Consider the following 22364-nt stretch of genomic DNA (forward strand, 5'->3'; position numbering starts at 1 on the left):
AGACAGTCTTATATATTTCAGTTCATTGTTGTTTAACAACATGAACTTGCCAATAAATAATAAGGAGAACTTACTTTGGTAACAGTTTTGTAGCCTGGACAAAATTTGCTTGGATTACAATGACTTTAAAGAACTGATGGAAAGAAAAGAATTGAACAAGATCAGCTGTGTGATAACACCTCATAAACTGTAAGACACAGAGACATAGGTAATGTTATCCGAGTTTACTCCATAACAGTCTTGACACCTGACAATTATGTTAATGTTACTACTGGTCACTTTACAACAAAAAGAATAAATAAATATTCATTATGTTTTCCATTTCGATTAGACTACACAATGAATATTTGTTAATCTTAATTTGATCACTGCCCTTTATACCCTTGAAGTATAGTGATTTAATGAACTACACAGAATTTACTGGATCTTCCCTCAACTGTGAGGTGCTGAAAAGTAATGTCTCCTTACAGCACTAATCATTTCCCCCAATTACTCCATCCATGGTCTGGCATCATTACCCAGCAGGCCAGGTTTTAGCTCTGACCTTGCCCTAACTTCCCGGGAAAGAGCAGGAGAAAAGCCAGAGAGACTACTGTTTTTGAGTTATCTTCCTAGGCTCTGGTTGGATGCCACCTGCCACAGGTCCTAGGTGCCACAGGCTCTTTGCCATCCTCTGAAGAAAACCACAGAATATAGAGGTATTATGGCTCACAAGCAGCTATGATATTGTCTAACTGCCCAAGTATAATTTACTCCCTTGGCCTCCTTTGTTGAGCTACAGGAAAGCCTGTGGGCAAAGAAAGGAAACAGTTGAGTGTCTTTACTTCCTTTTGTCTCCAAAATGCCCTGCACCACCCTCTTTCCAGGGTATGTGTCCTACAAGCAAGTTAACCATACACCCTACTTTGAGACAGTCTCATTCTGCAACTGGTGACCTGGCATAATTATATTAAAAGCCTATCTATTACTGTCAGGAATGTTCCAGTTTGGTCAATAAACCAAATAAATGTCCACCTCATTTGTAAGGCATATGATGGCTCACACTCACAGCCTACACATTGATCTACATGTGTGGGTAGAAAGAGAAACCATCAATTATCATAAGAACTAAAAGAAAAGCATGAAATAGGTTTATTTGTTTATAAATCATCTATTTATAAGCATTTTGTATGGCCAATCAAAGATGAATCAGACATGGATTCTGAATCCTAGAGGCATAGGTCCTACTCAAGGGATTAGATATATATAGTACTCAGATATGAGGTGGAAATGTGGTACAAATTAATAGCTTTTGGATTTAGAGGAACTTGGATATTTTATCTACTTTGAGAGGATATTGATAATGGTGGAGGAGTGGTGTTTTGTGTGGGTGTTACATAGGAAAATAACAATCACTCGAGATGTTGCGTCTAAATTCATTTAGTCTTCAGTACTGTTTATACAAGCTAGTTCTTTTGATTCATAGCATTGGATATTTTGCTTTGTTTTATGTAAAGTTCCTTCTGAAATTACTTGGTTTTACTTTTCAGATGCTGATCTTCACATTGCAACAAAGGAAGAGAAACTAAGAGTTCCCATCTTCCCAGACAGAATGGTAAGTCAACATTTAATTTTTCATAATCAGGATATATTAAATAAATCAAGAGTTGCCAAATTCAAGATTAAAAAATAGGGGCTTCCTTCAGACTATCAGCAAAGAGAGGAAAACTATGAGCTATCACCAATAACAATGGCAATATCAAATAATAAATTCAAATACAGAACCATTTTACACTTTTGTATTTAATAACTGGGCCTTTTTCTAACCTGTAAGCACATAAATAGTACTAAAAATGATGCACATGGGATATAGCATCACATATAATAGGCAGCTGTTACTAGCTGTCATTCCTCTCCTACCACCAGCATGGCCGAGACTGCCTCATGTAAGTATTCTGGTGGAGGAATGGAACCCCATAGGGCCCTAGAAGAAAACAACATAATTCTTTTCCTCTATTACCTTTTCAAAGCCACCCAGTAGGCTTTCTTCTAGTCCCTCTCAGATGACATAAATTTTCCCAGTTACCAGCAGTCATGAGAACAGCTTCTAACTGTCTCATCCAATGCTATAATCACACAACTTCAAACATCTTTCCAGGTTAAAACTATTCCCCTTCAGCTAGCTCAAGTATATATCAAAGAACAACCTGCTCAGGGGGAAGGGTTGAGGCCCAGGAACAACAGGACTAATGAAAAAGAGAGTCATATATGCTTGGTCCCATCATGACTTGGTTGTGGTGGCTTCTTGGTAAGACAGTTTTCCAATGCTGATTCTTTATCTTCTGGGAGACTTTTATGAGTTTCACACTGGGGTGCACATCCAAATGTAGCTTTATGACAGAGGAAATGTCTCGACTCTTAGTTCTTGGGTTTTTAGCCATCAACTTTTCCACTTGGTCAATTCACCAATCTTGGGCAGAGTTTTCAAGATGGCTCCCAGTCAACCCTCTCCCAAGGGTGGAGTTGGCCTCCAGGAAAACAATCAAAACCTTGACTACTTTGGTCAATAAAACTGTACATTGCTTGGTACTACAGTACAGGCTGCTCATCTCCTTGTGGTCTGCTTTCTTAGGTTCATAGCCATAGTCTCCTGCTTTTAGACTTCCTAGGCAAGTGTCAGCCTCTTCAAATGACAGAAGACACATAAAATGGGCTCCAGTGGTTTTCTGGAAGCTCACCTGAAATTTAGGAACCATTTCCACCCATCTATCAGTTCTATGTTGTCTTGGGTACATATTTTCAGTTACACACATCCACACACACTTCTCTGTTTCTAAGTAAAAAGAATATAATTTTGTGAACCAACATGAAGGGTAAAAAGAAATCCCTTGTTGTAGTAGGTTGAATTATGTCCCCCAAATTTCATGCTTACCCAGAATATCAGATTGTGACCTAAACGAGTCTTTGCAGATGTAATTAGTTAAGGACTGAGTTGAGATTATACTGGATTAGGATGGGCCATAAAGCCCAACTGCTGGTATTTTACAAGGAGATGAAAGGACACAGAGACACACAGAAAAGAATATCACAAGCCAAAGAATGCCTAGAACCACCAGAAGCTGAAAGAGGCAAGTGAAGATTCTCTCCTAGAGCTTTTCAAGGGAACATGGTCAGTCTGAAACCTTGATTTTGGACTTCTCGCCTCCAGAACTGTAATAGACTGTTGCTCGAATCCACCAAATATGTACTAATTTGTTATGGCAGCCCTCAGGATATTAATATAATTACTAAAGTTTGAGGGTTGGGTTTTTTTTGTTATCAGCACCATTGCTGTTTTGGTTTGGATGCATGCTCCAGTCCTAAAGCTCGAAAATTATGGCCCTGTGACACACCTAAAAGCAATGTTCATGCCAAGCTAATCTATAGGGACAAAAGGTCAATTAGTGGTTGCCTGAGGCCAGGATGGGAATGAAGATTGGGTACCAATGGACACCAGGGACCTTATAGGGCTGATAGAAATGTGCTCAGACTGGGCTGTGGTCATAGTTGCCCAACTTGATAAATTTACTAAAAGTCACTGAATTTTTGTAACATGTGAATTTTATGATACGTAAATTGTACTCCAATAAAATTTGTTTTAAACCAATCTAAGAGCAGAAGATAAATCAGGAGCTGGAAACTACTGCATCTAGTCTAAGTCAAGGAATTCTCTGGGAAATGTGTTGAAAATTATTAATCATGCAAATCAATGGCCAAGGTCTGTTTCGATTACTAGCTGCCCTAAGATATCAGAGATCAAAGAAACTATTATGAAAAGTATGTTTTCCTTGTTTTGTTTTTACCAGAGCATTCAGTGGAGGACTTACAGAGCTGAGGAAAATTAAAATTCACTTTCTAACTCTTCAGATTTCCAATTAGGGAAAATATCCACTGCATTTATCTTTGAAGAAAACCACTCCACAGCTCATAAGTAGCAGTGCCCTACATAACTAAAATGTTCAGAATGTTACTCCCTTGAGAAAAAGTAAAATACAGTGAGAAAAAATTAAATTCAGAGGTTATATACATATAATGTACATTCTAATTGAAGTATAACATGCACGTAGAAAAGTACATGAGCCCTAAGTGTTCAGTTTGATCAATTTTCACAAACTGAACACATCCTCGTAACCCATATTCAGATTAAGAAACAGAATATCACAGATCCCTAAGGGTAGCCCCATGTTTCCTTTCAGTTGCTACATCCCACCCAGAGTCACCACTAGCCTGATTTATAACACTGTAAATTATTTGCCTGCTTTTGACATTTATATAAGTGGAGTCATTGGTTGTCTTCTTTTGTTCAATTTATGAGATTTGCCAATTTTTTATTATGGGACTATAGTTTATCCTCACTGCCGTATAGAATCCCAGCATATTAATTATGCCACTGTATTAGTTTCTTATTGCTGTTTAACAGCAAATTTAACAAATTTAGTGACTTACCACAAAGTTATTCTTTTATAGTTCTGAAGATCAGAAGTCTAAAATGGGTTCACAAGGCTGTGTTCCCTCTGGAGGTTTTAGGGGAAAATCTATTTCCAGGTTTGGCTGGTGTAGCTCAGTAGATTGAGCTCAGGCCTGTGAATCAAAGGGTTGTGGTTCAATTCCCAGTCAGGGCACATGCCTGGGTTGCAGGCCAGGTCCCCAGCAAGGGGTGCACAAGATGTAACCACACATTGATGTTTCTCTCCCTCTTTCTCCCTTCCTTCCCCTCTCTCTAAAAATAAATAAAGGATTTTTTAGAAGAAAAAGAAAATCTATTTCCAGCTTCTAGAGGCTACCTGTGCTCCTTGGTTACCAGCCCATTCCTCCATCTTCAAGGCCAATGGTGCAGCATTTTCTTTCCTCTCTGATCTCTGCTCCTATCCTTACATCTCTCTGATGTCTGACCTTTTCGTCTCCCTTTTGACAAAATCAAAAGGGCCCTCTTCATTACATTGGGCCTGCCCCAGTAATCTAGGATAATCTCCCCATCACAAGATCCTTAACTTAATCACATCTGTAAAGTCCCTCTTACCATGTATGGTTACAGGTAACATATTCACAGGTTCTTGGAATGAGGACATCAACATTTTGGGTGGGGGCATTATTTAGCCTACTCCAATCACAATATGTTTAATATTTTGTCCTTATAATGGGCATCTAGGCAGTTTCCAGTTTTTATCTAATTGAAATAATTCAGCTATGAACATTCTTTAACATCCATTTTGATTTCTCTGTTGGATATGTGTATAGAGTCCTTAGATCATAGGGTATGTGCACGTCTAACATTAGTAGGTTCTGTAAACAGCTTTTCTCTATGGTTCTACCACTTCAAACTCCAATCAGCAAAGTTGAGAGTTCCTGTTGCTGCATATCTTTGCCAATGCTTAGTATTGCTTCCTTTCCTTTCCTTTCCCTTCCCTTCCCCTTCCTTCCTCCCTTCCTTTTTTCTTTCTTTCTTTCTTTCTTTCTTTCTTTCTTTCTTTCTTTCTTTCTTGCTTGCTTGCTTGCTTTCTTGCTTTCTTGCTTTCTTGCTCTTTTTCTTTCTTTCTTTCCTACTCTCTCTCAATCTCTCTGATCTTCTCCCCCTCCATTCCTCCCTTCATCCCTCCCTCCCTCTTTTTCTTTTTAATTTAAGAGCTGATATACCTTAGTTGTTAGTTCCCAGTACATGAACCCATGCATGTGCCTCACTGTGATTTATTAAAATATCTTGTCCTCCAAAGCTGAAGATTCCTCGAGCAGTTCCTATTTTCAGAATGGAAGAACCATCTTCAAGTACTACTCTAGCCCAGTATGACAGTGACTCAAAGAAAAACTATAGCTCCCAGCCAAACATCGATATGCGACATGTTCCAAGAGAAGACTGCCCTGACTGGTGGCAAGTAAGAAAACTGAAAAGGTAAACCTCAGCTTTTAGTCTGGCTGCCCAGCATGTAGACTAAACTTGATACCACTGCCTGCACTTCAGTCTCAAAGCTGTCCATGCATGCCTTAGCTGAGATAGGGCTGTCTTGTCAGAAAATGTTCACTGTTTGATCCAGAAGCCAGAAGCAGTGGCCCTACTGGGACTGAGCAGCATCGTATTTGCATTTAGACTATCCAAGCCAGTGATATAAGTAATATTTGAGCATCTTTTTTTGCACAATTAAAAGTAAATTTTATTAAAATTAGAGTTTTAGTCCTGAGTCCATGATGCTTGATTTTAAAACACATTTTATTTTTATTTATTTTGTTTAAACAGATATTATAATTTCTGTATATTTTATTAGATGCCAGTTGTTCACAAACATACATTTTTCATGATGTTAATTATAATGCTCATACCACCCAACAATCTGCTATCTCCTTTCATGTATTATAAGAAGGTCCCCCATAGAGTCATGAAGTCTTTCTAATGATTTTTTTTTTACCAGGGGGGCTTCTGGGATATTGGCTTCTTATTTCATATTCTTTCTCTCCCCTTCCCCCCTAATAACATCACATTCCAGAACTCTGAATATTTAAGTTATATCTTTTATATGAGACAGCTTAGAGTGGGCTAACTTTTGTAAGTGCTTGTGCATCACTGGCCAAATGACAAGTAGCATTTCAAGCTTGCCTTCTCAGGATGCTATTAGTCTCCTCATGTTTTTAAGGCAGTGCTTAAATTGTGTATATCTCTAGGGTCTGGAACCAAGATGGCCCCATATTTGATGCTCAATAAATATGAAATCAAATTGCAAGATGGCAATAAAGAAAGGGCCAACTAACTATCCTTCCTTATTTGTTGCCTGCTACTTCCTGCCCATCATGCTGTTCACTGTCTGAAATCTTGTCATCTAGTTATTAGCATTCCTCCAGGGTACAGAAGTCTGTCTTTCCCCACAAAGCATGTATCTCTTTTCTTTGTTTTCTCCCTTGTCTTCTTATTGTTTTATTCTTTCCATCCTCATCAGTTTTACCCAAAACAATGCCTCACAGTATCAGTGATACAGCCACAGGTTTATACAGAACTTGAAAAATGTGAATGTGTTCTTCCTATTTATTGCCTTCAGCATAACAAGTGGTGGTACCTTTCATTCCAAAATGGAGACAGAGTCCAACTGTATTCATCTATAGCTGGTGCCTGAGGGCAGGAGTTATATTTATTTGCCTGCAGCCCACTGTTCTTGTAGAAGGGGACAATAAACTCAGATTCAAGGACAATAGATATCATGCCAACTTTGTGCCAGGTCCCCTCCCTAGAGAAATCCAAGTGATTCATCCAGGAATGTGTGCAGTGGAACTAACTGACTGCTATTCAAATAAGCTGTCAGCACTACAGACTCCCATGGGGCTGCTGAAGAGCCTCCAGCTCACAGATGCCAGATCCTTTCTTTCACATGTTGATGTTTTGTTCATCATGGACTTTTGTGTTCATGCTTTATTTTATTTTTTAAATTTTAATTATTGTTCAAGTACAGTTTTCTGCCTTTTACCCCCATCCCAACCCTCCCCACCTCCCTCCCATTTCCACCCCACCCTTGTTATTGTCCATGTGTCCTTTATACTTGTTCCTGCAAACCCTTCCCCTTTTCCCCTGAAATTCCCTCCCCTCTCCCCTTTGGACACTGTCAGCCTGTTCTCAATTTTAGTGCCTTTGGTTATATTTTGCTTGTTTGTTTGTTTTGTTGATTAGGTTCCTGTTAAAGGTGAGATCATGTGGTATTTGTCTTTCACCGCCTGGTTTATTTCACTTAGCATAATGCTTTCCAGTTCTATCTATGCTGTCGCAAAGGGTAGGAGCTCCTTCTTTCTTTCTGCTGCATAGAATTCCATTGTGTTCATGTTTATTTTAAAACATATTTTATTAAAACATTGTCTTGGTTACTGAGTTTTTTGACACCCTCTTAGGTTTTGCACCAAAAATTTAGTCCTGACCCTGGGTTTTTCCCTAGACCTTCAGAAAGCTAGTTATCTGAAAAAAAGATTGATTAATCACTTTTTATCATGAGCAGCTTTATATCACCTATATGAGTGATTTACAATAATTGCTAAAAGATTTTCATGGAGCTCAAATTTAAAAAGCTCAGTCATTATTCTCAACTCATATAAGTACGTAATACTTTTTGTTAACTTTCTGTCCTTTATACTATCTTTGTCTGAGCTGCTTTTTAATCTTTATTTTTTCTGGCTAGTAAAATAATCCATGTTCTAACAAACACATTCAAATGTTGTAGAATTTTCAATGTGCATTCCTATAAAATGTTTTCTATGTACATGTTACCTTATATATAGAATTTTAAAAAATCAAATTCTGACCATACAGTCTTCTTTGCCATTTGGTCTTTTTACTAAATGCCTTGGACATTTACCCCATTTGAATACATGAAAATATATGGGTACTTAGTTTTTAATTAAACTAATTTTTAACTCTGGTAAAACATAACTCAAATAAAATTTACCCTTTTAATCATTTTAGGCATACAGTTCAGTAATGTTAAATACATTCACATTGTTGTGCAACCTACTTAATTATTTTGAATGTGTATATAGTATTCCATTATGTGGACAAGCTTTTTAATTAAAAAGTTTAATTGAAAATCATAACTATATTTTTTAGCATTTTCAGTAAGCATTTTCTCATGAAGAGATGAAGTGACAAAACTATGCTATTGAGCAAGGCTGTTTGGAAATGTTAAGGGGTAGGCACTCCTGGAAATAGAGCCAGAGGAACATTTCCTTGTTAAGGAAACCTGTTGCTATGAAGTGTGGTTTTGAATAAGCCTGGGATATGAAGGCAAACAGGAAATAGGTTTTACATTCCAAATAAAACAGCCTTTGGACTTGCAGAGGTAGGCACTTCCTTGTGCTCTAATAACCACGCAAAATAAAAGAGAAAATGTTGGGTGACAGAGGATTATGAAAATCCTGCTGATCTGCCTATGTCCACATGGAGTTAGAAGTTCAGTATTTTGAAGGCTTTTAATTGCAATCACAACAGTAAAGAAGAAAATAACCTAACTTAAATATGTATGTGACAGAATGCTTGCATATCTATAAGAATATCAGGGCAAGTCCAGTCAAGATGATTTATTAATCCAAGATTAATAGATTAATCCATTAATCTATTGTTTGGGGCTATTATAAACCATTATTAACAATTTATTTATATGTTCATGAATACTGTCATACTACAGCATTTTATTGGAGTCCCTGCAAGGAGAAAAAGGTGAAAATGGCTCATTAGCTTAAATTTCCAAATCAACTGAAACTCATGGGTCAAAATGTTCAATAAAGCTAAAACATATCTAATAAAATTTCTTTTGTCATTTAACATTTATAAATAAGTATAATTTTATGGAATGTATCTCTCTCTTCTAATAGCAGTGAAGAATTTGCATGCAGTAACCAAAGAGAAAGAAATGTGGTGGATCACAGCACCTCAAAGATGTCATGGTATATCAAATACAGATAGTCCTTTCCACCCAGGATTTGCTATCATTTGCAGGAAAACTAACCAAATATGCAATGATTTTGCAACTAGACTTTACATTTGAAGTAAATATAACCCCCCCAAAATCTATGTACTTTGCTCTTTGAACCCCTAAGTTGGTTTGAATTTATAACTTGTGGGTTTATGTCTCCTTGACACTGATTTTTCTCATCTATCATTTATGATATATCATCATTTATGATATTTATGATATACATAATGATATGGTGTTAGCATGAACACTAATACACCTGGTTCAGGCATCGTGAGCAGGGAGGAAAACAACCTAGAGTTGAACAACACTTCTCTAAGAATAACTCTATATACAACCTGAGTTTTTTTAAAGATTTTATTTATTTATTTGTTTGTTTATTTTTAGAGAGAGGGGAAGGGAGGGAGAAAAACATCAGTGTGAGAGAAACATTGATTGCCTCTCAAATGCCTCCTACCAGGGACCTAGCCTGCAACCCAGGCATGTGCCCTGACTGGGAGTCAAACCAGAAACATTTCGGTTTGTGGGACAATGCCCAACCCACTGAACCACACCAACCAGGGCAAAACCTGAGATTTTTTTTTTATTTCATACTACAGTGGTCCCTGAAGGCATCCTCATCTATTTCATGAGCCCACCCACTTTTCTAAAAGACTCAAAGAAATCCACATTTCTGTGGGCCTCCTGGGGTTTTCTTGTATAGAACATCTACTTTCCCATTCAAGTGAGCATGAACTCGACTTTTCAGTCACTGTCTGTTCACTTTGCTGATACCTTCTCAAGTGCAAAAAGGGAAACCTAGCAGTCTACATTTTATTTATATGGATGAAAGCAGGGTGGGATTTGATACTGCACTACTAGGTCCTTGGATTGTTTCTTGGTGGTTCTTTTCTATTCATGTTCATTCCTCTCTTCTTAAGGGGATTTCCTGAGTCAGATTCATCTGAAGAAGAGGAAAACCTGGAAGACTATGAGTGAGTTTTGAAACTCTTGTGTTTTTCTCTAAAACTAGACTTAGGTGTTTATATGTATTCTTTCTAAAAGACATTAAAACATATGGTTCAGACATGCTAAAGAGGCTGTGTTTACATAGGTACACTCATGTGAGGGTCTGGGCCATTTATCTAGATGATGGGTAACAGTAAGATGGAATGTTACTAATGAAAATATTTTTCCCAATCTAGATTACATAAATTGGCTGTGCATATTCATTGGATTTATCACATACTTGGTATCCCTGGCATTTCACTTTATCTTCATAGATACAGCATATGACATTTCTGCTGATTATTTCTTCCCTAGAGGCCTCTCACAAGGATGATGTTTAAAGGATCTTTTTAGCATTGAGTCCCATTTTTGAAGTTACTTATGATGCAGTCATTTTACAAGTTAACACAACTGAGACTTACTCATGACACCATTTATGTTGAGAGATTCCTATTCCTAGGGTAGCCTTATTATTTATTTAACATCCAAATCAGGGGACTTTAGAAAGAGGGAAAAAATCACTATTAACTATTACAACTGGGCTCTCTGGGCAAATAAAAATGTGTGATCACCCCAACTGCACTGAGACCGGCAGGTCAGAGGGCTGTTAAAGTTCTTTCCAAAATCTAAGATTCTATCAATGTACAAACAAGTCTCCTACACTTAAAGACTGGCATTAGGAACATAGGAGAGTGAAAGGACATAGTGCGGCTCTCAGACACTAGGATCATGCATACATACTTCTAGCTCTGTTTTTTATGACTGCTGTCATTCATTTATTGGCTCTAAGTGTAGTGAGAGCCTTTATAAAGTACATTTTCACTGTTTCAATTCTTCCTCTTTCCCTTTAATCCAGCCTACTCCTACTCATATGTGTCACAGCGGAGTAGAAACACTGTATCCTCCACCCCTTTGCATTATGTCTCTTTACTACCCTCAAGCTTTCCCTTGGCCCTACTTTCTTCCCCAAGGTTTATACTCAGAAACACATCTGATGTAATCATTCAAACTAAGACATAGAAGACTGAGAAAGAAAGGCACCAAAACTCTCTGAAGAGAACTGCACTTTAACAGATGACGAACACTTAAACCAATGTGACTGAATCTCCAATTATGGATTTTAGTATTGAGATGAATTGGAAGTCTTTCTTTGGTTTGGAAAACCCAGATCTGACCTTATAGAGTCTATATCACCACCATTTCTAGATTCAAATGTTTTGTGAGGGGTGTGCATGATGGGAAATGATCAGGAGAGACATGCCCCCTTCAAAGTCAAAGAGATAGATGTCAAAGGAAGATGAGGACCAGAGGGCAGTATGATCTGGGGCTTTGCTTTCTCACACTGTGCTTGGTGCCACCAGCTTCCTGCTCTATCAGTATCACAGAAGCATCTGTCTTATGGCCACAAGTTCGTGAGCATCTCTACTTTATTCTATTAAAGACTAAGGTGCCAAGGTTTAAATGAAAAATGATGTGGTAGGACTAGGCCTAAGCCTCTGCTGCTCTGACATTGAAATGCTGAAATATTTTTTAAACAAACAAAGCCAGGTCTCAGAAAAATTGCTGACACAAGCAAAGTGTGTATGCCTGTGAGTATGTGTAAGTGTGCATATGGGGGTCTCACACAAAATCTCATTTCACCTCTCCAGGCCTCTATCCTTATTCCTGATCATCTTTCTTCTGTCTCTCATAGGCATGTATACTGAATCATATTCCATGAACAGTCTTTTGATTAACTATGACTAGCTTAAAATATTAGTAATAAAACTATAATTTAACATCTACAGTGTTAATTATATATTGTATAAGGATACAGTTAGAAAGCTGAGTAACAAGTTATGCAATTAAATATTATTATCTATTAAAATTGGAATTCTGTCCTATTGCAGCTGGTTTGCAGGTAACATCTCCAGGTCACAATCTGAACAGTTACTGAGACAAAAGGTAAATGGTCTGGTCTTTAAAATGGCTGCTAAGAATCTCTTTCTAATGTTGGGTCCAGGGGGTAATGCACTTCTTACAGAAACCTTAGTGCTAATTATACAGTCACATCATCCTAGCGTTAGTTGTCCAGACCATAGTTTACCAGGCCCTCACACATAGCCATTTACTGTGTTTCCACTATATACTTCTGTGTGATGAACCACTTCAGAATTCAGTGGCTTGAGACAAGGTTTATGATTTCTCACAATTCTGTCAGTGATTCAGCTGGGCCAGCAGTTCTTCTGCAGGTTTGGTTTAGGGCCACTCCTCTGGCTGCGTTTAGCTGGTAGATGTAGTCCCTGGGAGGCTGAGGTTAGCTGAGGCAGTCAATCTGGATGCCATAGTTCTCCACGTGGCTAACTTGGGCTCCCTTACAGCATGGTGATCACAAGGCAGTGGTTGAAAATGATGGGCCTCACAGTTCAGCGCATGCACCATATAGTCTCTGTTTTTATCATATTTGCTAATGTCCCACAGGCCAAAACAAGTTGCATGGCCCAGACCAGAGTCAGTGTTGGAGGGGAATATACAGGGCATGAATGCAGAATGTTGATTTCTTGGGAGCCATCTATGTAACAGTCAACCTCAGCTCCGTCACTTCTCATTAGCACCTAAACCACAATAAAGCAGATATAACAAGGAATATATCTACATGATTTTGTTACTAATTGGTATGGAATTACCAATAGCAAACTCTTTTGACCTACAAAATGACATTTTGATATAGTTCAACCTTATATAGCACACTAATTATCTCTTTGAGGGGTACTGATGAGAATGTAATAACTTCACTATCTAATGTGGTATTTTGTGACATTCCCAGTTTATTATCTGCCCTTTCTGAATCTGGATCTGTTTATTTTTTTTAATATATTTTATTGGTTATGCTATTACAGTAGTCCAAATTTTTCTCCCTTTGCTCCCCTCTACCCAGTACCCCCATTCCCTCCAGCCATCCCCACACCATTGTTCATATCCATGCATATAAGTTCTTTGGCTACTCTATTTCCTATACTGTTTTTACAATCCCCCTGTCTATTCTGTACCTACCAGTTTGTGCTTCCTAATCCCTGCACCTTTTCCCCCATTTTCTCCCTTCCCCTTCCCCTTCCCAGCTGATAACCCTCCAAATGATCTCCATATTTATGATTCTATTCTTGTTCTTGTTTGCTTAGATTCGTGTTGGTTTTATACATTCAGTTATTGATAGTTGTGAATTTGTTGCTATTTTAATGTTCATAGTTTTGATCTTCTTCTTTTTCTTAAATAAGTCCCTTTAACATTTCATATAATAATGGTTTGGTGATGATGAGCTCCTTTAGTTTCACCTAGTCTGGGAAGCACTTTATCTGCCCTTCCATTCTAAATGATAGCTTAGCTGGATAGTATAATCCAGGTTGTAATTCCTTGCTTTTCATCACTTTGAACATTTCTTGCCACTCCCTTCTAGCCTGAAAAGTTTCTTTTGAGAAATCAGCTGACAGTCTTATGGAAACTCCTTTGTAGGTAACTCTCCTTTTCTTGCTGCTTTTAAGATTCTCTCTTTATCTTTAGCCTTTGGCATTTTAATTATGATGTGTCTGGTGTAGTCCTCTTTGGGTTAATCTTGTTTGGGACTCTCTGTTCTTCCTGGACTTGTACGTCTATTTCCCTCACCAAACTAGGAAAATTTTCTTTCATTATTTTTTCAAAAAAATTTTCAATTTCTTGCTGTTTCTCTTCTCATTCCACCAACTCTATGATTTGAATGTCAGCATGGTTGAAGTTGTCCCAGAGGCTCCATAGCCTATCCTCTTCTTTTTGGATTCTTTTTTCTTCTTGCTGTTTTGATTGAATGTTTTTTTCTTCTTTACATAGCAAATCATTGACTTGATTTTCAGCTTCATCCACTCCACTGTTGGTTCCCTGTAAATTTTTCTTTATTTTACTTAGTGTAACCTTCATTTCTGCCTGGGTCTTTTTTATGCTGTTGGAGTACCCAGTGAGTTCCTTGAGCATCCTAATAACTGGTGATTTCAACTCTACATCTGATAGATTGCTTATCTCTATTTGTTTAGTTCTTTTTCCGGAGTTTTGTTCTGTTGTTTTTTGTTTTTCATTTAGGGCATATTTTTTGTCTCCTCATTTTGGTAGCCTCCCTGTGTTTGATTCCATGTATTAGGTAGAGCTGCTTTGACTCTCTGTCTTAGTAGCATGGCCTATTGTAGAAAAGTGCACCAGTAAGTTGGATGGGGTGGAGCCTTAGGTAATCACCAGGGTGGGGCCACCTGTGTGAATGAGGTTGATGGGAATCTCTGATATGGTGTCCCCGCTCTGTAGCTCTGTGTGGGAGAGGGTTCAGAAAGGGGACAATGGCCACTGTCTGGCCTCTGAAGTTTTGTCCTGGAGGAAGCTGTTCCCTGGCACTTGCCCTGATGCCAGACACTTCAGTTTCTCCCCATATGCCACTGGTGCCCTTCCAGCTGCCACCCCAGTGCTGGAGCCCAGAGGGAATGAGTCTGTGAAAGATCTAAGTCCGTTGCAAGCCCTTTAAGAGAAGACTCCTGAGAAACCCAGTTTCTTTTGCCACCCCACCCTCATTTTTTTTTTACAGCCAGAAGTTATGGTGACTTATTATCCTGGCACTGGAATCCTGGGCTGGGTTGACTGGTATGGGGCTGGGATCCCTCACTCCCAAGGTATCCCTCTTGATTTTCATCCACCACATGTGGATGTGGGACCATCTGCTCCACATATCAGTACTTCTGTGCCTCTCCATGCATTCTTGCCCCTCCTATGCATCTAGTTGAATGTAACTTCTTTAATTTCTTGGTTGTTGGACTTCTATACACCTCAATTTTCTCATGATTCTGGGTGACATTTGTTTTGTAGTCTATTTGTAATTTTTGCTGTGGTTGTGCAAGGTGAGCTGTGTTCACCTATGCCTCCATCTTGACTAGAAGTGGATCTGTTTATAATTAGCACAAGTCATTAAGAAAGACTTATACTACATCTTTGGTTTCCTATAACCTTCTGAGAGCATGATATGATGATATGTGGTTTTAAATTTTATTTCTGGAAAATTAAAACATTAGGCTTACATAAATACAAAACAGAAAATCATCAGAGGGGGTTAAAAATTAACTGGAAAGGAAAATTCAAAGCACACTGGCTAGGTCAATAAAGAAACAGTGAGAAAAGGAAGAAAGCTAAAGTGTGGGTCCCCTTCTGTGCCAACTGTTGAATAATCTGTGTCATCAGTGAAATTTAAAATGAATCTAAATTATCTATCTACCTATTGCCTACCAGGAAAAATATTTTTCAAGGATAATAAAATTTTTTTCTGTTCCTTCTACATTTTACTGCCTTTCCAGGGAAAAGAAGGAGCATTTATGGTTCGAAATTCCAGCCAGGTGGGAATGTACACAGTGTCCTTATTTAGTAAGGCTGTGAAGTAAGTATGACATGGATTTATTTTATCTTCTTATATATTCTTTGAATATGCTGGTCATTTAATCACATTTTGGGATAATTCACCATTTTTTAAGTCTGGAATTTTATATCAAAGTATTTCTGTTGAATGGGACCATTTATAATGGCCCTTTCCCCCTTACTTCCAAGAAGCTGCTCTCTGGGATCCTCTCCTGCCCATCACAGGGGGCAACAGAGTGCTCAGTGCACAGCATGCCTCAGTAAACTTTTGTCAAAGGAATCCTGGGTTACTCCCTTCAATTTGGTACTAAGTGTAGAAAGAAAGAAATATAGCATTGGAGTCTTCTTTAAAAGATTTTATTTATTTATATTTAGAGGGGAAGGGAAGGAGAGAGGGAGAGAAACGTCAATGTATGGTTGCCTCTCATGCATCCCCTGCTGGGACCTGGCCTGCAACCCAGGCATGTGCCCTGACTGGGAATCGAACCGCAGTCCTTTGGTTCGCAGGCCCACACTCAATCCACTGAGCTACACCAGCCAGGGTAGCATTGGAGTCTTTACACACTGTTGGTCCTAGCCACCTACTGAGCTGAGAAACCTACCCCAGCATCTGAACTTAGTTAAGTCTTTCCAGTGGGCGCAGAGTTATCAGAAGGTTGAATCAGTGTAGCTCCGTTCCCCAGACAGCTTCTTTCCAGGATGCTGGCTTCTCTATGTGATTAAGAGTTCTGATTTGAAGCCACTCTTCTGGGTCCAAATTGTGACTCTGCCTGTTACAAAGTTTCATGACAATGAGCAAATTTCTTAAACTGTGTGCCTCAACCTCCTCATCTGAAAAGGTGACATAATAATGATTACTATATTCTATGGATGAAGTGAATTAATTCATGTGTTGAATCAGAACAGTGGCTGGTATATAGTAAACACTCAGTAAACTAACAGCAATTACTACTATTGCTGTTGCTGGGAAAGAATAATTCTACCTGCTCCCCTACCCCCATCCCAGTGCTTAGGCATAAAAGACCCCCATAGTCATCTCATGCAAGTCATTATCAACATCAGGATCCCACTTTAGAGTTTCACAAGCCACTTTCCCATTTGTTGTTAGCTCTTTTTTCCTTCTAATCATCCTATGAATGAAGCAAATAGGAAAGCTGGGGGTTTTTTAGTGCCATTTTACAGATGAGAGAACTGAGGCTCAAAGACAGCTTATGAAGACCCACCCACAAAGCTAATAAATGACCAACTTGAAACTGAGCCTTCAAAAGCCAATTCATGTTCCTTCAACCACACTCCTATTCCTACACTAAAACTCCCAAAGTTTTGAAATAAGAATCTGGACAAATTTTGATTAGATCCATTTGAAAAAAATTATTTCTATATGTGCAACCTTCTTTTCATGGTTGGATTGGATAACCCTCTGCCTTGGTGCCTTCTCCACATGCCCTGCCCTCTGGTACATATATGTGCCACATATACATATTTTTGTAATTAAAAAGTTATTTTATTTTGAGAATTTTTTTAAATGTTTATTTTTTAATTTAACTATTTTATTGTTGTTCAATTACAGTTGTTCATATTTTCTCCCCACTCCCTCCCATATTTGGAGAATTGTTTTACAAAACACCTATCTCCACTTTAAGAGAATAGCATGTATTCTAAGCAGTCATCTGACATTTTTCCAATGCCAGAAGCCATGTCCATGATGCATCTCATGTACTAGATTGCATGCCTACATGCTGGCTGAAGCCAACCCAGTAAGAACTGGGAGAAGACTTGGTTCATCGAATATGGAAAACTCTGTGGCCCCCTGGCCCTGCAGTTTTAGGCAAACCTGACAAGTCTTCCCAGCCAAGTTTCTTGACACCAGATTTATTTTTGAAGGTGGTAAGGTAGAAAAATCAGGAAATAAATAATGAATCAAATGAAAATAATCCAAATCAATGGATATAGAAGCCTTCTTTTATGAAAACATCATCAATGGGCTTGAGTGAATTTTGTGCTGAGACCAAGAACTTAGTAGCCACTTGCAACAAGAAAGTACTCTTTCTCCCTTTTGTAATTGCAGTTTTAACTAGGCTGGTATTACAGCAACAATTTATTAACAGTTTCTAATGTTCATCGTGCAGGCTGATATATGTATAATTTCATCCAATGTTTATAACAACCAGATAAGGTAGTCAGCAAGCTGTAGAACTGGATTCAAAGCCCATTTCTTAACCACTATGACATACTCTCAAGTCTAAGACAGATATATTATTCCTGATTAGTCTAAATCAGTGTACATCAATTCACCACTATTTTCTAAAAGTAGAGCAAAAAGGAAAAAAACATGTTTTACATAGAAAAGGTACAAGTTCACATGAGGAATTAAAGGAAATTCCCACCCATTACATCCTGCCTGTTCCACTCCCCAAAGAGCCTGCTAACGCATACTCTGGGGGAGAATGCCTACAGCCTAAGCACCATTGCCTCCCACATTTTAATCTTCATTATTATCCTAAAAGAGAATTGATGTTTGGGATAGTGATCCTGAAGAACTGAAGGGCTTTCAATCATCAAAGGGAGATTCTAGCCTTATATTTACTAAGGGAGAACAGTCTACAAAGTTCGAATTTTATTGTATATGAATTCTCTATGAGCACAAAGGATGTGTTGAGTTCGTGGAGGAGTCCTCTTTCATAATTACTGATTGTCATGGATACCTCTGGAAAAACACCAGATGTCAAGACTGAGAAATCCTCTCTGACTTCTGTCTCCAAAATTTGCAGATGCACCTAAAATAATTATTTAAGCATCATGTAATCAATCTTATATTGTTTATTAAAAACATTCTAACAATCTTTCTTTCTTACTAGTGATAAAAAAGGAACTGTCAAACATTACCATGTGCATACAAATGCTGAGAACAAATTGTACTTGGCTGAAAACTACTGTTTTGATTCCATTCCAAATCTTATTCACTATCATCAACACAATTCAGCAGGTAATTTATTTCAGTTTTTCTTTTATATATCCTTGTTGATAAATATCAGTTTTCTTAGATACTACTGATCCTCCTAATATTCTTTTCTTTAAATTATTTCTTTTCTTTTTAAATTATTTTTATTTATCTCTAGAGGGGAAGGGAAGGAGAGAGGGAGAGAAATATCAATGTATGGTTGCCTCTCATGCATCCCCTGCTGGGACCTGGCCTGCAACCCAGGCATGTGCCCTGACTGGGAATTGAACCTCCATCCTTTGGTTCACAGGCCAGCGCTCAATCCACTGAGCTACACCAGCCAGGGACAAATATTCTTAATTACATATGGAACCATGAAAGTAAGGAAAAAATGTTTTGAAGATTTATGCCTGCTGTGGTTTTTAACCTACATTCTCTGGAATATAACATTATGCACTTTCTAGAGTGTATAATGCCAAAAAAATTAAATTGAGTAAACTGGGTGATGTAGGAATGGAGATTATCTTTGTAAAATATCTGCAGGTTTTTTCTGCCTACACAAGTTGATTGCAAAAATCAAACATATGTCCATGGAGGTTATCTCTCCAATGATATACGAGTTAGTGTCTTTCTAACAGAATTTTTTCTGTGCTGATATTAACACTTACTATTCATTATTTATATATATGTATATTAAATATATACATTATATTTTTACTGAGATGAGATCATTCTACACATACCACTTTTCAGCTGCTTTCTTTACTCAGTATGTTTAGACGTCTTTCCATACAAATACGAACAGATTACTTTGGTTTATTTAACAGCTACAGAGAATTGTTACAGAATTACTCCATAATTTATTCACCTAATCCTATATTGATTAGCAGTTGGATCATATACAATATTTTCCCACTGCAATTAATGTTTTAATGCAGTCCTGTACACACAGCTCTATGCACCTATATGAGGAAATTTCTGAAATAATGGTTAAGAACGTTTCAAACTGAGACATTGTCAAATGCTTTTCAGAAACATACATTCCCACCAACAGCAATACTCTTCATCCTCATTAACACTGGGTACTATTACTCTTTTTAAATTTTGTCTACTTGACTGGTGAAACTGTATATATAAATCCTTCCTAATGTAAGTGTTAACTGACCTTATTGTGCTAAACATCTCACAAGATATACATATACCAAATCATCACATTATATACCTTAAAGTTACATATGTTATATGCCAATATCATCTCAATAAATGTAGAAAGAAATTGAAAAGAAATTTCCTCTAAATGTCTTTTCCAGATTAGTGCCACTTACAGGCTGTGACTGAGTGAATTTCCAACACTGAGTAAAAATATTCTTTGGGCTCATCATCAAATTTGTACAACTCTACCTAACCTGATTACATGCGCATTAGTGAATTGGCCTCACTTCTTGCTTTGATTGTGGTCCCTACTTGTATTTTTCCTTTGTCCCAATTTCCTCAATTGTTTATTTTAGCCTGTGGTGCTTCAAAAGTGCCCCTTGGAAACCAATTGTATAAATAGACAACTCCAGGTGGGATGATTCCACTGCAGAGCATGCACAAGCAACCCCACAGAGTATAAGAAAACATGTTTTAGATTTGTTTTTAAAATCCTATTTTCTTAACTTTTCCATTTGTGAGAGTATTTTATGATTCATATCATGTAGCAATCAGCAGCAATTGTGCGTGTGGGTATATGTATGAAGTGCACCAATTTTTTTTTTGCCAATTAAAGGTATAGTATTTAAACTATTTGAAGACCACTCATATAGAAAGTAAATAAATAATATAGGAAAAGGAGGGAGAGAAAAGCAACACCTGTGATCATTCCCAGGACTTGGAAAATGCCACACATTTAAAGCCAGAAAAAATTTTTTGAATGAGTTTACGTTTAAAAATATTTTTTTATTGTTGTTCAAGTACAGTTGTGTCCCTTTCCCCCCATGATATCACCCCCTGGCCTCACCCATCCCCTCTCCCACCCTCAAACCCACCCCCTTTGGCTTTGTCCATGTATCCTTTATAGGTGTTCCTTGATGGCTCTTCCCCTATCTTCCCCGATTATCCCCTCCCCCCTCCACTCTGGTTACTGTCAGTTTGTGCTTTATTTCAATGTCTCTGGTTCTATTTTGCTTATGTGTTTGTTTTGTTGATTAGGTTCCACTTATAGGTGAGATCATATAGTATTTATCTTTCACCACCTGGCTTATTTCACTTAGTATAATACTTTCCAGTTCCGTCCATGCTGTTGCGAAGGGTAGGAGCTCCTTGTTTTTCTGCTGCGTAGTATTCCATTGTGTAAATGTACCATAGTTTTTTATAATAATAATAACACATTTATTGGGTCATGAATGACAATGAGCTTTTTTTAATTTTATTATTTTTTTAGAGGGGGGAAGGGAAGGAGAAAGAGAGGGAGAGAAACATCAATATGTGGTTGCCTCTTGCACACCCCCTACTGGGGACCTGGCCTGCAACCCAGGCATGTACCCTGATTGGGAATCGAATCAGCAACCTTTTGGTTTGCAGGCCAGTTCTCAATCCACTGAGCCACACCAACCAAGGCGTACCATAGGTTTTTGATCCACTCGTTTACTGATCCGCACTTACATTGCTTCCAGCCTTGGCTATTGTAAATTGTGCTGCTTTGAACATTGGGTGCATAAATTCTTTTGAATTGGTGTTTCAGGATCCTTAGGGTATAATCTCAGTGGTGGAATTGCTGGGTCAAAAACCTTATAAATGTTATGATTATTTTAACCCAGCTTTATTATAATTTAATGTAAACGATTAAAGTGTTGACCATTTAAAGCTATTAGGTTCATTTTTTTTTAAATTCAAATGGTTTACTTTTTGTTCTGTCCCCTTCTGTACTGTTTGGATTGTTTTTTGTTTATTTTGGTTTGTTTTATTTTACCAAATGTATGTGCTGTGTTTATACATATTTAAATATAGGACTATAAAAAGATAGCAAAATTAAAATTCAAAATTTTTCATTTTTTAAAATAAAAGGTTCTATCAACCAACTAACTTTGATGGAATTTTCAAAATCACATAAAGTAGTTTTACTCTTAATTTTTGCTTTACATTGAGCTAACTAGCCAAGTCAAGCAAACTGATACAACTACAGGATGAATAGGATCAGAAGGGATTCTCTCTCTCTCTCTCTCTCTCTCTCTCTGCATCTTAACATCCTGAACTCTGTGCTTTTCCAGCTACTCTGGAGAGGTCACACACAGAGGTGTGAACTGATTGATGTGATGTGATGTGATGTGATGTGATGATATGATGCTGATTTTGTTGCAGGCATGATCACAAGACTCCGCCACCCTGTGTCAACTAAGGCCAACAAGGTCCCCACCTCTGTGTCCTTGGGAAGTGGTATGGACATACCTTTGGGCTCTTAAACTCTATTTCCTACCATTTTTGGTTTAGAAAATAGATAGATAGGTAATTTACTGAAAATAACAGGGAAGACAGGAAAGTGGTCCTTGTCAGATTGTGCCAGGGAGGGCTTTAGCTCTAATATGTTTGTTCATTTTCTAAAAACAAATAAC

The 22364-nt window shown here is 37.8% G+C and overlaps 1 protein-coding gene across 2 annotated transcripts in view; it reads left to right on the forward strand.

Annotated features, from left to right (window-relative positions):
- Positions 1-22364, forward strand: part of BMX (BMX non-receptor tyrosine kinase) — a 50487-nt gene that overhangs the window by 13742 nt on the left and 14381 nt on the right. For both annotated transcript variants that reach the window (XM_037046344.1, XM_037046345.1), the window contains exons 6-13: positions 1530-1594; positions 5730-5905; positions 9352-9423; positions 10373-10426; positions 12329-12383; positions 15776-15855; positions 18692-18819; positions 22114-22188. In XM_037046344.1, the coding sequence (XP_036902239.1) occupies positions 1530-1594; positions 5730-5905; positions 9352-9423; positions 10373-10426; positions 12329-12383; positions 15776-15855; positions 18692-18819; positions 22114-22188 (705 nt within the window). The remainder of the gene's footprint in view (positions 1-1529; positions 1595-5729; positions 5906-9351; positions 9424-10372; positions 10427-12328; positions 12384-15775; positions 15856-18691; positions 18820-22113; positions 22189-22364) is intronic.

The sequence above is a fragment of the Sturnira hondurensis genome, unplaced genomic scaffold (assembly GCF_014824575.4).
Source record: "Sturnira hondurensis isolate 20B ecotype Veracruz unplaced genomic scaffold, ASM1482457v3 Scaffold0005220, whole genome shotgun sequence".
Lineage (NCBI taxonomy): Eukaryota > Metazoa > Chordata > Mammalia > Chiroptera > Phyllostomidae > Sturnira > Sturnira hondurensis.